Source organism: Haliotis cracherodii, unplaced genomic scaffold (assembly GCF_022045235.1).
Source record: "Haliotis cracherodii isolate W230 unplaced genomic scaffold, xgHalCrac1.p SCAF_6, whole genome shotgun sequence".
NCBI lineage: Eukaryota > Metazoa > Mollusca > Gastropoda > Lepetellida > Haliotidae > Haliotis > Haliotis cracherodii.
Window position 1 is genome coordinate 41548183 of NW_027266319.1, and position 17456 is coordinate 41565638.

Sequence of the window (17456 nt, forward strand, 5' to 3'; positions counted from 1 at the left end):
TAGTAACTTCTTGTACATAGTTTCCATCTTGTTTTATATAATTCTACAAGGTTCTGATCCGAATTACAGCGTCTTGTTTTACTCAATTCTTATGTACTTAAACTTATATATCCGATTTTCTATCGAAATGCTTTTCAATAATTTACAATCTGCAAACATCCCCCCATCCATAAAACCTTAATGTACTTAAAGTTGCTGAGGTTACACATTGCATTTAAAGCAACGCATCTTACAATATATAGAGAGGTTCTGTCATTTTAGTGGCTACACATTCAGTTTCTTTTGCATTAATTTATCCACAAACACACAGACCACGCCTTCTAGCGGGGAGCTTTAGACGCGTGTGTCACATTGCCCTGAAACACTGATTTCGTATCGTTGTCTAAAGTGTTTTTGTGTTTACGATTAAATAAGCAGATTGTGAAGTTATTTTTGTTACTTTTTAAATCAGAATCGACGATGATTTTTACACCCTGTTTTTTCATGTTATTTCCCCCATAAATTATATTCCCTACATAATATCTAAATCACGCGCTGTCTTCTCCGTTTCAATAAATTGTTAAGTTGATGCTTTTTTATGTAAAATTTAGACATTAAATTAAATATTCGACGTTTACTTCTAATTTAACATGACTTTACTTTTACATACATTTGCGTCCATTTGAATTCACAAGTAAGTTGCTACTTTCTTCCAGTGTTGCCAAAGTTGCTCATTGGTGCGCGAAGGATGTCCAACTGACCCCGGTTTTGTTCAAAGGACGTTCACGTACATTTTCAACCATGCATGCACTCGTTGTAGCAGTTCTGTGCTGTTTGACTTTGATTAACTGTAACGCGGCAGAAACGAAACGCAAATATACGCATAGCTTTGATGAAGAAACATATGATACTATTGTGTTACTCGTGCAAGGTAATTTTGAAACACCGGTCGCCGAAAGGACAAGAGTGCAGCGAAATGCCATTGTTAGATACTGGAGAAGAAAACACGACTTCTCTACAGGACCCGAGCCAAGCAACATATTGTACTTTAGAGGAAAACCAGTCTTAAAACGAAAGGAAGTTGCAAAGCTTGTCGAAAATGTATTTCACAACCAGAAATCAGCAGGCTACAGAAAGTTATGGCATTTGGCAGCTGATTCTTTGTCAGGGCTTACAGAGACCGCAGTACGGAACGAACTACGCACGAAAGAGAAATATTCCATTCACTCTGCCAAGTTTACAAATAAAGCTATCATCAGACCAGTGAGAGCAAAGTGTGTCCAATCACACCACCAAGTTGACCTCGTAGATTTTAGCAAAAGTGCTGTTCGGTGGAAAGGGAAAACATATAAATTCGTCCTGTCTCTTGTAGATGTGTTCAGTAGATATATATGGCTTGTGGCATTGCAAACAAAGAAAAGCAAATGTGTAGCCAGTGCTCTGCGGGTGATCTACGAAGAACATGGACCACCTAACAAGTTACAAATGGACCAGGGTGTCGAATTTAAAGGACATGTAAATGAACTTTGTAAAACCCTAAAAATCAAACCCATACGCAGTAGACCTTACCACCCTCAATCTCAAGGAAAGGTGGAGAGATCCCATAGACAATTGAAAAAGAAAATAATGTATGATTTTGTAACTATGGGCGCCAAGGGCGTCAACTGGGCGTCACATTTGCGAAGATATGCCTCAATACTGAATAACGAAAAGAAAGAATGTTTAGGATGGCAGAGTTCCTTTGAAGTGTATTTCGGAAGAAAATCTAACACGGCTTTAGACGTTGATTCAGATGATTTCAATGCTGATATGATGATTGAAAATATTCATGAGCCTAACGCAAAGGACAGGTTGAAGCAGAGTAAGTATGTTACTCGGACTAGACATCGGGCTGAAGTTGCTACAAAGAAAACCGACAGACTCAGTATACAAAGACAACGAAGACTGCATCCGCCCTCGGTGTACAATGTAGGCGATGATGTTTTATGCAAATATGGTTCCAAGAAGGGAAAACTCGCCCCTAAAAAACAGTACGTTGTAAAAGGAAGGATTCTTGCACGCAGGTTGAAATCGTCTATGTATAAGATTTCATTCACAAATCCTATTACAGGAAAAGAGGACACGCCTGAATGGATTTCAGTTGATAGGTTGTCAAGTACCACAATTGATGAAGAGGTAAAACGAAAACAGAGGGCTTCCTCGAGACTACAGCGCAGACATCATCGAGCAAAGTATCAAATACCATTATTGGACACAGACAGGCCATTTGCATTACAAGGTGACATCGTGTATGACACTCCGGGAAACGGTAACTGTCAGTTTGCAGCCTTGTGCCATCTTTTATCTAAAATTGGTATATTCAGATCGCCCAGGACACTTCGAGAACAGGTTGTCAGTTACCTCCTTGAACATCCCTACACTTCAGATGGATCCCCCTTGGAACTTTTCGTGGGCGAAGACTGGGATACATACATATCCGGTATGTTAGAGGAAGGTACCTACGGAGATCACATAACACTGCAAGCAGTCTCAGATATGTTTAATGTTGATATTATCGTGCACTCATCGCTTGGCGGTGATGCTACTGTAAACATCGTTCCTGCATACAGTGTAGCAACCCAAACAATCAGTCTTGGCCATTTTGCTGAAGAAGAAGGGGAACACTATGTTGCTCTACAACTACATGAAACCCAAAGTGAAGATCAGCCACGAGACGGGGAAGGAAACAGAAACTTGCCAAGACAAGTCTTTGACAGCGCAAATAGCGGCGACGAAGAACACAACTTATCTCGACAGCATCATTCGCAATGTGATGATGATGAGTTTTTAGACATGCAAGGGAACATAAATGAAGGCTTCAACAGAACCAACAGCAGCGATGAAGAACAAGGTCATTCTCCGAGTAAGGATCGAGAGCCATTGGACATGCAGGGGGACCTAAATGAAGGCTTTTACAGTACCAACAGCAGCGATGAAGAAGTATTCCTCTCATGTCGAAAAGACAAGATGCCACAATATGATACGCAGGTTGCATTCACTGATCTGCCAAACGAGGTGGTGCTTCTAATCATTGAAGTATCTTTACAGCTAGCCCAGCAGTCGTCTGACAGATTATTGTGCAAGACTGTTACATCTTTCCTGCAAGTGTCCCATCAGTTCCATCAACACACAAGATCATTTCTCCATCTGCGACCACGCATTTATTGCCCACACATTACTATTTCAAGAACCGTTAGTGTGCGTAGAATCATAATGCACTATGGAAAAAGTAGCGGTGTTGCAATAGAACTCAAAAGAATAATTAGCCATAGAAAGTGGATCAACGCATGGCTACTTCTAGAAGAGAATGCGTTCGAATGGTATGCAATAATAGACATATTTTGGAAAAAGTAGTTTTAAAAAGACATTGCCATCATATATTGAGCGAGACTGACGATTTTGAAACACCAGGGTTCGTCGAATTGACATCTCTGGCATCGTTGTCACATGGTTGGTTCATCGTTCATTTTGTCCATCATTCTGTATCTCTCTCTTTTCCGTTATCGAATATTTGGATATCAACAATTTCATTGCCTCTTTTTGAACAGTTCATATGTGAGTTTAATGTCTGGACATGTGTCATTTTAGTCTTTTCAGGGAGGGCTGTTCAAAATTAAATTAAATGGGGACATTATAAATGTATGGGATATTTGAAGGATCGTGTTTCATGTCAAAACATGTAATCTTATATATTTTCGATGGTGGTACCAGTGTGAAGTATAGGAATATCAGGGTTCGACTTCCATGTAGAATACTTGTACATTTTCAACGCACATATATTCCTTCCGTTCAATTCGCAGCAGTTTTTTGCAGTTTGTAAACTTTTGCCGCATCTGATTAGAATAATAGAAATTGAAGCAAAATCGCTTTGTCTTCTTTTTCTAAAACATGCTGGATGTTGTCATTGATCATGTTAAGGTCCAACAAACACTGGAACTTGAATTCAGTTTGAAAAAGGAAGGATTAGGAGATGTTATTACAATTTACCGCACTTGGTATTACAATTTGCCGCAGTTTGTTACAATTTGCCGCACCTGTGTTTCTATAGAAATGATAGAAATTGAAACAAAATCGCTTTTTTTATATTTTCTTAAACATGCTGGAGGTTGGAATTGATCATGTTAAGGTCCAACAAACACTGGAACTTGAATTCAGTTTGAAATCGGAAGGATTAGGAGATGTTATTACAATTTACCGCACTTGGTATTACAATTTGCCGCAGTTTGTTATTATTTGTCGCACCTGTGTTTCAATAGAAATGATAGAAATTGAAACAAAATGGCTTTTTTTTTATTTTCTTAAACATGCTGGAGGTTGGAATTGATCTTGTTAAGTTCCAACAAACACTTGAACTTGAATTCAGTTTGAAATCGGAAGGATTAGGAGATGTTATTACAATTTACCGCACTTGGTATTACAATTTGCCGCAGTTTGTTACAATTTGCCGAACCTGTGTTTCAATAAACATAATAGAAATTGAAACAAAATCGCTTTTTTTATTTATTTAAACATGCTGGAGGTTGGAATTGATCTTGTTAAGTTCCAACAAACACTGGAACTTGAATTCAGTTTGAAATTGGAAGGATTAGGAGATGTTATTACAATTTACCGCACTTGGTATTACAATTTGCCGCAGTTTGTTACAATTTGCCGAACCTGTGTTTCAATAAACATAATAGAAATTGAAACAAAATCGCTTTTTTTATTTATTTAAACATGCTGGAGGTTGGAATTGATCATGTTAAGGTCCAACAAACACTGGAACTTGAATTCAGTTTGAAAAAGGAAGGATTAGGAGATGTTATTACAATTTACCGCACTTGGTATTACAATTTGCCGCAGTTTGTTACAATTTGACGCACCTGTGTTTCAATAAACATAATAGAAATTGAAACAAAATCGCTTTTTTTATTTATTTAAACATGCTGGAGGTTGGAATTGATCTTGTTAAGTTCCAACAAACACTGGAACTTGAATTCAGTTTGAAATTGGAAGGATTAGGAGATGTTATTACAATTTACCGCACTTGGTATTACAATTTGCCGCAGTTTGTTACAATTTGCCGCACCTGTGTTTCAATAAACATAATAGAAATTGAAACAAAATCGCTTTTTTTATTTATTTAAACATGCTGGAGGTTGGAATTGATCTTGTTAAGTTCCAACAAACACTGGAACTTGAATTCAGTTTGAAATCGGAAGGATTAGGAGATGTTATTACAATTTACCGCACTTGGTATTACAATTTGCCGCAGTTTGTTACAATTTGACGAACCTGTGTTTCAATAAACATAATAGAAATTGAAACAAAATCGCTTTTTTTATTTATTTAAACATGCTGGAGGTTGGAATTGATCATGTTAAGGTCCAACAAACACTGGAACTTGAATTCAGTTTGAAAAAGGAAGGATTAGGAGATGTTATTACAATTTACCGCACTTGGTATTACAATTTGCCGCAGTTTGTTACAATTTGCCGAACCTGTGTTTCAATAAACATAATAGAAATTGAAACAAAATCGCTTTTTTTATTTATTTAAACATGCTGGAGGTTGGAATTGATCATGTTAAGGTCCAACAAACACTGGAACTTGAATTCAGTTTGAAAAAGGAAGGATTAGGAGATGTTATTACAATTTACCGCACTTGGTATTACAATTTGCCGCAGTTTGTTACAATTTGCCGCACCTGTGTTTCTATAGAAATGATAGAAATTGAAACAAAATCGCTTTTTTTATATTTTCTTAAACATGCTGGAGGTTGGAATTGATCATGTTAAGGTCCAACAAACACTGGAACTTGAATTCAGTTTGAAATCAGAAGGATTAGGAGATGTTATTACAATTTACCGCACTTGGTATTACAATTTGCCGCAGTTTGTTATTATTTGTCGCACCTGTGTTTCAATAGAAATGATAGAAATTGAAACAAAATGGCTTTTTTTTATTTTCTTAAACATGCTGGAGGTTGGAATTGATCTTGTTAAGTTCCAACAAACACTTGAACTTGAATTCAGTTTGAAATCGGAAGGATTAGGAGATGTTATTACAATTTACCGCACTTGGTATTACAATTTGCCGCAGTTTGTTACAATTTGACGAACCTGTGTTTCAATAAACATAATAGAAATTGAAACAAAATCGCTTTTTTTATTTATTTAAACATGCTGGAGGTTGGAATTGATCTTGTTAAGTTCCAACAAACACTGGAACTTGAATTCAGTTTGAAATTGGAAGGATTAGGAGATGTTATTACAATTTACCGCACTTGGTATTACAATTTGCCGCAGTTTGTTACAATTTGCCGAACCTGTGTTTCAATAAACATAATAGAAATTGAAACAAAATCGCTTTTTTTATTTATTTAAACATGCTGGAGGTTGGAATTGATCATGTTAAGGTCCAACAAACACTGGAACTTGAATTCAGTTTGAAAAAGGAAGGATTAGGAGATGTTATTACAATTTACCGCACTTGGTATTACAATTTGCCGCAGTTTGTTACAATTTGCCGAACCTGTGTTTCAATAAACATAATAGAAATTGAAACAAAATCGCTTTTTTTATTTATTTAAACATGCTGGAGGTTGGAATTGATCTTGTTAAGTTCCAACAAACACTGGAACTTGAATTCAGTTTGAAATTGGAAGGATTAGGAGATGTTATTACAATTTACCGCACTTGGTATTACAATTTGCCGCAGTTTGTTACAATTTGCCGCACCTGTGTTTCAATAAACATAATAGAAATTGAAACAAAATCGCTTTTTTTATTTATTTAAACATGCTGGAGGTTGGAATTGATCTTGTTAAGTTCCAACAAACACTGGAACTTGAATTCAGTTTGAAATCGGAAGGATTAGGAGATGTTATTACAATTTACCGCACTTGGTATTACAATTTGCCGCAGTTTGTTACAATTTGACGAACCTGTGTTTCAATAAACATGATACAAATTGAAACAAAATCGCTTTTTTTTATTTATTTAAACATGCTGGAGGTTGGAATTGATCATGTTAAGGTCCAACAAACACTGGAACTTGAATTCACTTTAAAATAGGAAGGATTAGGAGATGTTATTACAATTTACCGCACTTGGTATTACAATTTGCCGTGGTTTGTTATAATTTGCCGCACCTGTGCTCAATAGAAATGATAGAAATTGAAACAAAATCGCTTTTTTTTATTTTCTTAAACATGCTGGAGGTTGGAATTGATCCTGTTAAGTTCCAACAAACACTGGAACTTGAATTCAGTTTGAAATAGGAAGGATTAGGAGATGTTATTACAATTTACCGCACTTGGTATTACAATTTGCCGCAGTTTGTTACAATTTGCCGCACCTGTGTTTCAATAAACATAATAGAAATTGAAACAAAATCGCTTTTTTTATTTATTTAAACATGCTGGAGGTTGGAATTGATCTTGTTAAGTTCCAACAAACACTGGAACTTGAATTCAGTTTGAAATCGGAAGGATTAGGAGATGTTATTACAATTTACCGCACTTGGTATTACAATTTGCCGCAGTTTGTTACAATTTGACGAACCTGTGTTTCAATAAACATGATACAAATTGAAACAAAATCGCTTTTTTTAATTTATTTAAACATGCTGGAGGTTGGAATTGATCATGTTAAGGTCCAACAAACACTGGAACTTGAATTCAGTTTGAAAAAGAAAGGAATAGGAGATGTTATTACAATTTACCGCACTTGGTATTACAATTTGCCGCAGTTTGTTACAATTTGCCGAACCTGTGTTTCAATAAACATAATAGAAATTGAAACAAAATCGCTTTTTTTTATTTATTTAAACATGCTGGAGGTTGGAATTGATCATGTTAAGGTCCAACAAACACTGGAACTTGAATTCAGTTTGAAAAAGGAAGGATTAGGAGATGTTATTACAATTTACCGCACTTGGTATTACAATTTGCCGCAGTTTGTTACAATTTGCCACACCTGTGTTTCAATAGAAATGATAGAAATTGAAACAAAATCGCTTTTTTTTATTTTCTTAAACATGCTGGAAATTGGAATTGATCTTGTTAAGGTCCAACAAACAGTGGAACTTGAATTCAGTTTGAAATAGGAAGGATTAGGAGATGTTATTACAATTTACCGCATTTGGTATTACAATTTGCCGCAGTTTGTTATAATTTGCCGCACCTGTGTTTCAATAGAAATGATAGAAATTGAAACAAAATCGCTTTTTTTATATTTTCTTAAACATGCTGGAGGTTGGAATTGATCTTGTTAAGTTCCAACAAACACTGGAACTTGAATTCAGTTTGAAATAGGAAGGATTAGGAGATGTTATTACAATTTACCGCACTTGGTATTACAATTTGCCGCAGTTTGTTACAATTTGACGAACCTGTGTTTCAATAAACATGATACAAATTGAAACAAAATCGCTTTTTTTTAATTTCCTTCTTGAACATGCTGGAGGTTGGAATTGTTCATGGAATTTGAATTTGGTTCATAGTAAACGCAAATATCCAGAATTTAATGTTCATTAGTGTTTATCAATCAATCATTTCAAAGTCAGGAATGTGATTTCCAAACATTACTTACTTACTTACTTAATTTGGAGATTTAACGTGCGCTTTCCGACTGATGCGTATTTCGCGCACGGGATTTCCAAACAGCTTGGTCGCACATTTTATACTTCATGCAAGTTTCTTTGTATATTTGCAAATCAATAATCTTTATTACAATTTACCGCAGTGGTTATTACAATTTGCCGCAGTTTTTATTACAATTTACCGCAGTGAAGTTATTACAATTTACCGCAGTGGTTATTACAATTTACCGCAGTTTTATTACAATTTACCGCAGTTTAAGTTATTACAATTTGCCGCAGTTTTTATTACAATTTACCGCAGTGAAGTTATTACAATTTACCGCAGTATGTATTACAATTTACCTCAGAATTACATTTTACCGCAGTGTTATTACATTTTACCGCAGTTTATTACAATTTACCGCGTTATTACAATTTACGTCGTAACACGCCCCTTACGACAAGCATTGGTTACTGAAGACTTATTCTAACCCGGATCTTCAGTGGTAAATGTCTAAAATATGCCTAGATTGTGACATATTCGCTCGTGATATTTTAACACAAACTATTGACACACGAGACGCAACTGTGATACCATTCGGCACAAGTGTGTGAGTGCATGTAGATAAATGCCACAATCAACAATAATCCTAGTATATAACGGTGGCCTGTAAATATCAAAACAGTGGTTAATATAATGAGCAACGTCCCACGCCGTCGGGGTACAAATGACAAGCTATCAACCGGACCATCCGATCCATTCTCATCGCCTCGTATGATAGACATATAGTGCTAAGAGCCTTTTTCATCCTTGAAATAAAGAAGGGAACATTGTTAGTGAGAGAATGTGGATTTACCTCGCACAAACTTAGCCGGGCCACGGTTTCATATATTGTGGGAATTGATGCGGCCAACCCGTAGTTATATGGCGTATTGACCTACTTGCCCATGCATGCACAACGCATGTCATCTTGGTGAACTATGTCATGTATGTGAGTATGCTATAAGTGATTATAAGTTAATTTGCAATATTCATGGAAAGATGGAGGAAACCTACGAAACATTGATAGACACATAATTATGAATATAGGGTATGTTTTCACAACTATGCCTATCGAATTCACATATTGTCAGTTGGAATCCTGTTTCTCGATTACAATATGTGTTTCACGACATACAAAACATCGCTAGGACTCCTTGTTGATGTTTCGTTTAACACCATATGCATTATTTTGTATCCCCGAAATCAGAATTTTTGCAAGCTTCTTCGAAAACATGTTTTTTAAGTGTTCTCTTTGCATGTAAGCAGCTGAATCTCTGCAGAGTTAACATAAATAACATTAACAGTAATTCAAAGTTAACATATTGTTTTTAGCTTAAACAAAACAAAAGCGACAATCCCTTTCCATACAATAGAATTCTCTGCTAAAAGCGGAGCCTATTGTAGCATTCCGACAATACCATGAGCATGTGTTTATGAATCACTATCAAATAGTGAATCACTGCCAAAATCAGTAAACGCGCTCTCGTGTCACCAGATTGTCTGGACCAGACTCCATTGTGTACAGGCCTACAGAGTATTGAAGTATGGCTGGGCCCGGCGTTATGTAACACACCAACACCTATTTTTTTTATACGAATTGTGTGAATTCATGCACTATTGCATCGCAACCCCGATTACCAACAGGGGCACCTGTTTGTCAAACAGTTGCTCCTGTATTGGCACCTGTCCGCCACAACCACTATGTGTTCTCACGATTTCACGAACATATAATGTTGTTTCAGGGACATCTGCAGGTTTCAGTCCAGAATATCCCACAAACTCAAATTGATTTCTTGCTAGTCGCCCACTTATTGTTCCCTTATGAGTTCCTATTCTGTGTATTCTGGTACATCTGAAGTATCAACATTTATAGCATTAACATCAACAACAGTGGCGTCAACAGTATCTGGCATAACCTCAACAGGAGTGTCAATATCAGGCACGATATCTGCAGCATGAACATCAGCAGATACAACAACAGTGGCGTCAACAACATCTGGAATGAACAGGAGCTTCACCATCAGGTACGACATCGGTAGTGTGAACATCATCAGGCACATCAAGAGTGCCGTCAACAGCATCTGGCATACTATCATCAGCAAAGGGTTCAAGAAGTCTTTATAGGTCTTCTTCGTTCGTGGCTTGAGATATGCGGTTGGGGAACTCGTCTGGTAAAGAAGACTTCAGCCTACTTGCTAAGAAGACATCTTAATGGTTTCATGATATGATGTATCCATTGAACGTTGGACGAAGCGTATGCCATATCTATGCCCTCAGCCTGAGTTTCAAGTCGCCGCTGCTCCTCTCCACAGATCCCTGGCCCCGAGGATGTCGGGGACGTCCATTCACCAACACATTCATCCAAGTTCGAGAATAATCTGAGCAGTAAACTCTCTTCCGTTGTCTCATTGCAGAATGTGGGGTGCTCCAATGTCCAGAAATATGAATAAAAGTTCACGAGCGACTTCAGCTACAGCCTTGGTTTTCAAAGGTCGAATAACATTGGTGAGGTATTCTTGGTAATGTAGAAGAATCGGTAAGCGCCATCATTGACGGTTATCATGTCAATTAAGTCGACTTGACCTCTCTAGTTCAAATCCCTGGCAGATAGAGGTTTACAACCACACCTGAAGCTGTCTCCTTCCTACTACATTTATCAACACACCGCCCACAGCGACTGATGTATGATGAAATCAAACTTCTGGAGATATTGGCATACTTGTCTAACAGTTTCTTGTGCGTCTTCTTCTCACCACCATGGAGAGTTTCTGTGTGTGCATGTCTGATAAACTCTACTACTGTTTGCTTGGTGACCAAGTACTTGCCGTCCTTCCTCGTCACTTTGTCAACTCCATCCATGGAAACAAGGGGATACTTAGTCAAGAAGTGGTATTCCTCCCTTGGCATGGGTTGTCCAGTCTTCCCTCGCTTGGGGACGTCAATAACTTACTTTCCACAGGGCGAGCAATCAGATACGTTGTCATCTATAACAGAATGTGGGAAATGACAATGTTTTGGCCAGAAGTTTCACTTAACTCATACTGTATACGTAAAACACCAAATAAACGCGCGCATTGAGATGAAAGGTGAACTTGTTTACGTTCTACATCGCAGAAGGTTCTTTCAGACATTCATTCCAAAAAGGCTTTGATTGTTCGTTGAAATGTGTTTTTTACAGGACTAAAGGACAGAAATGTGTAAATTCACCGAGTACTACCAATTAAAATACAAAAATGCAACTTCCATTTAACCTGAGAACTTCTGCTGCATATTAACAACCGTAGAGGGAATTTCTACCTATTAGAGGAATATACTGTGTCCCCACTACACTTTAAACCTACATTTATATCTTCGCAAATGCGAAAGAAACAGATTATTCAAATTTTGACTGATATAAAGATGACTATGAGTTTAACTCTCTCACACAAACACACCAATCAGCAGCCTGAATCATCCCTTTACAAACCGTGACGGGTCACATCAATAAATGTTGGATTTTATACATATAATACACTGTACCTGACCGGTGCTTTTTCTATCCATAATAATTAATCGCTACTTTGTTTGTCCATAATAATTGACCGTTACTTTGTCTGTCCATAATAATTGACATGCCTTCATCGGAATTATTATTGTATATCTAAAAAAGAAAATACTATCAATGTTTAAGCTTACACCTTCTTCGTGGGTATACTTTACGGGGTTTTTTAAACAGTGTCAGTCTCTCGATCTTCTTAACCAAAACATGTAGCCAATGTTACCTGTGAATTCCGTTGTTTTTATTATTAAAGTTATAGTACCAGGGATATCTGAACAGTTCTAAGTCGAACACATTGACTGCGTTGATAGAGTTGGCTGTTAATTATTTATCAACATCATCCCTTGCGAGATTCACACACTTTAGCTAGCGATACTGGAGTGCACAAGTACCATGTATTTTATGAACATTTCAATTGAAGCAGTGGCAGTGGAAGGTCTTGATCTTGGGTCATCTTCGAGGCTCCGCCTTTCCCTCTTGAACTCCACTGTCCACCCCTCTTGACAGCGACAGAGAAAGGAGCACCACCCGCTACAGTGACACTACACCGTGATGTTGTCAACATGCATGGTTGTTGAAGTTAGAGCTTTCAGTTGGGGATACTTGATGACTATGGGGTAGCCAATTTTGTCCATTTTAATCAACAGATAATACCTACTCACTTCACTGCCTGCAGAAATATGCTGCCTGGTTGTGTGTGGTTGTCTCAAAAGCAGCCTGTAAGTGTGGACAATATTACCCATCACGTGTGTAATAACTTTCCAATATTGGCACATGTGCATTACAGCAATTCTCGGTGCTGATTTGACAACTGAAACCATATGACCCGACAATGCTCCATTGTTGAGATAAAATACGTTTGATTACATTACTTCAGCGAACTTTCTCTAAAAAATGTCCATGAGTGATGTATAGAATAACCCACTCGAAACTCGGAATTACGAATTATTTGTCTTCGTGAATGAGTCCTGTAAGTCCTCGCCAAAGGCTTGGGATGAACACCATTCATTCCCATGGGACAGTTAGTCCGTATTTCGGTTATTCTAGATCTCTTAGTGATGTACGTCCTACATGCAGACTGCTGAGGGTGTTAACGTCCTTTACCACTGTGGTAAAACCACTGCGCACAGTACAGTACTGACAGATCAAGAATTATTTTTTTTTATTCTAAAAGTTATTTTGTCCCAATATATGGAGAGGGTTGATTGGTCAAGTTAACCATTCAAACTTTATTGCAATGTTCAATATGATTTAAAAAATGATTTATTCAATATGCACTGTTGTCATATTTTACTTTCCTTTATAAACAATCGCTATCACATCACAGCAGGAGAAACACGATGTGCTCTCCAGTAATATTATTAGTACGTAAAAAGAAACTATGTAAATGAAATTTAAAGATTGTAGCTACCCTATCTGTGTTAACTACTTTACTCAAAAAAGGTTGCGAGTTTTTACCAGTTCCACTTGTTAGCATGAGTTGTTAGTGGTATGTGCAGCTCGCTGCTCTCATTATGCGGATGTGGGTCGATACATTTCACCAGATGCACGGATTACCACTTATGACGAAACCACTATCCTGTTGATTGTCATGAAAGTGTTTGCTCATTTCCTTGCCAGCACATACTTGTAGATTTATGTGATAAAATGTAGATGATGAACCGTGAGAAAATTTAGATTATGGATCTGTAAGACAGATTGTAATTTATTATGGTAAAATGGGAGACAAATTGTAAATAATGTTAGTGAACCGTTAGACATTGTTGTTTATGATGGTGAACTATCCGCCAGATTGTAGGTTATGATGGTGAACCGTTAGACCGATTGTAGGTTATGATGTAGAACCGTCAGACAAATGTGAAGATTACGTTCGTGAACCATGAGACAGATTGTAGGTTATGATGGTGCACTGTAAGACAAGTTGTAGGTTATGATGGTGAACTTTGAGACAGGTTGTAGGTTAGGATGGAACCGTGAGACAGGTTGGTGGTTATGATGTTGAACCTTGAGACAGGTTGTAGGTTATGATGGTGCACTGTAAGACAAGTTGTAGGTTATGATGGTGAACTTTGAGACAGGTTGTAGGTTATGATGGAACCGTGAGACAGGTTGTAGGTTATGATGTTGAACTGTGAGACAGGTTGTAGGTTATGATAGTGAACTGTAAGACAAGTTGTAGGTTATGATAGTGAACTGTAAGACAAGTTGTAGGTTATGATGGTGAACTGTGAGACAGATTGTAGGTTATGATGGTGAACTGGGAGACAGGTTGTAGGTTATGATGGTGAACTGTGAGACAGATTGTAGGTTATGATGGTGAACTGTGAGACAGGTTGTAGGTTATGATGGTGAACTGTGAGACAGATTGAAGGTTATGATGGTGAACTGTGAGACAGGTTGTAGGTTATGATGGAACCGTGAGACAGGTTGGTGGTTATGATGTTGAACCGTGAGACAGGTTGTAGGTTTTGATGGTGCACTGTAAGACAAGTTGTAGGTTATGATGGTGAACTTTGAGACAGGTTGTAGGTTATGATGGAACCGTGAGACAGGTTGTAGGTTATGATGTTGAACTGTGAGACAGGTTGTAGGTTATGATGGTGAACTGTGAGACAGGTTGTAGGTTATGATGGTGAACTGTGAGACAGATTGTAGGTTATGATGGTGAACTGTGAGACAGGTTGTAGGTTATGATGGTGAACTGTGAGACAGGTTGTAGGTTATGATGGTGAACTGTGAGACAGATTGTAGGTTATGATGGAACTGTGAGACAGGTTGTACGTTATGATGGTGAACTGTGAGACAGGTTGTAGGTTATGATGGTGAACTGTGAGACAGGTTGTAGGTTATGATGGTGAACTGTGAGACAGATTGTAGGTTATGATGGTGAACTGTGAGACAGGTTGTAGGTTATGATGGTGAACTTTGAGACAGGATGTAGGTTATGATGGTGAACTGTGAGACAGGTTGTAGGTTATGATGGAACTGTGAGACAGGTTGTAGGTTATGATCGTGAACTGTGAGACAGGTTGTAGGTTAGGATGGTGAACAGTGAGACAGGTTGTAGGTTATGATGGAACTGTGAGACAGGTTGTAGGTTTTGATAGTGAACTGTGAGACAGGTTGTAGGTTAGGATGGTGAACTGTGAGACAGGTTGTAGGTTATGATCGTGAACTGTGAGACAGGTTGGAGGTTATGGTGGTGAACCGTGAGACAGGTTGTAGTTGATGAAGGTGAACTGTGAGACAGGTTGTAGGTTATGATGGTGAACTGTGAGACAGGTTGTAAGTTATGATGGTGAACCGTGAGACAGGTTGTAGGTCATGATGGTGAACTGTGAGACAGGTTGGAGGTTATGATAGTGAACAGTAAGACAGGTTGTAGGTTATGATGGTGAACTGTGAGACAGGTTGTAGGTTATGATAGTGAACTGTGAGACAGGCTGTAACTTATGATGGTGAACTTTGAGACAGGTTGTAGGTTATGATGGAACCGTGAGACAGGTTGTACGTTATGACGGTGAACTGTGAGACAGGTTGTAGGTTATGATGGTGAACTGTGAGACAGGTTGTACGTTATGATGGTGAACTGGGAGACAGGTTGTAGGTTATGATAGTGAACCGTGAGACAGGCTGTACGTTATGATGGTGAACTGTGAGACAGGTTGTAGGTTATGATGGTGAACTGTGAGATAGGTTGTAGGTTATGATGATGAACTGTGAGACAGGTTGTAGGTTATGATGGTGAACTGTGAGACAGGCTGTAACTTATGATGGTGAACTGTGAGACAGGTTGTAGGTTATGATGGTGAACTGTGAGACAGGTTGTAGGTTATGATGGTGAACTGTGAGACAGGTTGTAGGTTATGATGTTGAACTGTGAGACAGGTTGTAGGTTATGATGGTGAACCGTGAGACAGGTTGTAGGTTATGATGGTGAACTGTGAGACAGGTTGGAGGTTATGATGTTGAACTGTGAGACAGGTTGTAGGTTATGATGGTGAACTTTGAGACAGGTTGTAGGTTATGATAGTGAACTGTGAGACAGGTTGTAGGTTATGATGGTGATGTGTGCGACAGGTTGTAGGTTATGATGGTGATGTGTGAGACAGGTTGTAGTTTATGATAGTGAACTGTGAGACAGGCTGTAGGTTATGATGGTGATGTGTGAGACAGGTTGAAGTTTATGATAGTGAACTGTGAGACAGGCTGTAGGTTATGATGGTGAACTGTGAGACAGGTTGTAGGTTATGATGGTGAACTGGGAGACAGGTTGTAGGTTATGATGGTGAACCGTGAGACAGGCTGTAGGTTATGATAGTGAACTTTGAGACAGGTTGTAGGTTATGATGGTGAACTGTGAGACAGGTTGTAGGTTATAATTGTGAATTGTGAGACAGGTTGTAGGTTATGATGGAACTGTGAGACAGGTTGTACGTTATGATGTTGAATTGTGAGACAAGTTGTAGGTTATGATGGTGAACCGTGAGACAGGTTGGTGGTTATGATGGTGAACTGTGAGGCAGATTGTAGAAATTTTTGGGTGAACCATGAGAACGAACGGGACCACAAAGGGAGTTCTCTATAGCCATAATTTCGTTACAAGCGTGTTCGTTATATCCATCAATTTTATATGATACACATCAAATGGTCGGGACCAAAAGTTATAATCAAACTGTCAATCTTCTATAATAATTCTGAAGGCAACCAAGGAAAGCTTTATTAAATAGTGTTAGAGAATATATGAGACAAGTGGAGTTAACGACATGTGGATCTGGAAAACTGAATAAGATTTACTTGAACTCACACAATATCAGACAAGGAAAAACATTTTGAATTTTACCATTTTGATTTTTCCACCCTTTGTACAACTCTACCTCATGACACTCTCTAATCAATAAGGTTCTTTGCTTCCAAGAAAGGGTTTAAGAAATATAATGCTATAACATTTGATGGATGTGATGAAAATAGATTTTCTCTGAAATATGCAGATACCCCAACACATGAGTTGCTGGTCTTCCTGCTTCACTTCATGGGAATTCCCTAATTATGACACGTCACTTGTCAACATGAAGCATGCTTCTACCCCATTATATGACCTTTTCAGGGACTAATTGGCACACACACATTTTCAGTGAACCATTCATAACATTTTCATCATTCTGCCTTTTACGTCCTTTGGAATTTATTGAGGCAGATATTCTGACGTTTGGAATCCAGCAGCGTCGAGGAATGATGGGGTGTTTTTCAGCTACAGTGGCATTGCCTTTCGGGCGGAATACCACAACTCTATAT

General features: G+C 38.1%; 1 protein-coding gene across 1 annotated transcript; it reads left to right on the plus strand.

Moving 5' to 3' along the window:
- Positions 1 to 1623: 1623 nt before the first annotated feature.
- LOC139446437 (uncharacterized) lies at positions 1624 to 11073 on the plus strand. Its single transcript, XM_071227760.1, has 4 exons — positions 1624 to 1840; positions 2090 to 3080; positions 10482 to 10647; positions 10936 to 11073. The coding sequence occupies exons 1-4, from the start codon at positions 1624 to 1626 to the stop codon at positions 11071 to 11073; spliced, it is 1512 nt and encodes a 503-aa protein (XP_071083861.1).
- The last annotated feature ends 6383 nt before the right edge of the window (positions 11074 to 17456 follow it).

What these genes read in the sequence shown, in the direction of transcription:
- LOC139446437 (XM_071227760.1), top strand. Translation starts at nt 1,624, where the DNA reads ATGGGCGCCAAGGGCGTCAACTGGGCGTCACATTTGCGAAGATATGCC. An exon ending in AAAGGACAGGTTGAAGCAGA is followed by an intron (nt 1,841 to 2,089) that starts GTAAGTATGTTA and finishes ATCCTATTACAG; the next exon opens with GAAAAGAGGACACGCCTGAA. An exon ending in AACAGGAGCTTCACCATCAG is followed by an intron (nt 10,648 to 10,935) that starts GTACGACATCGG and finishes TCCTCTCCACAG; the next exon opens with ATCCCTGGCCCCGAGGATGT.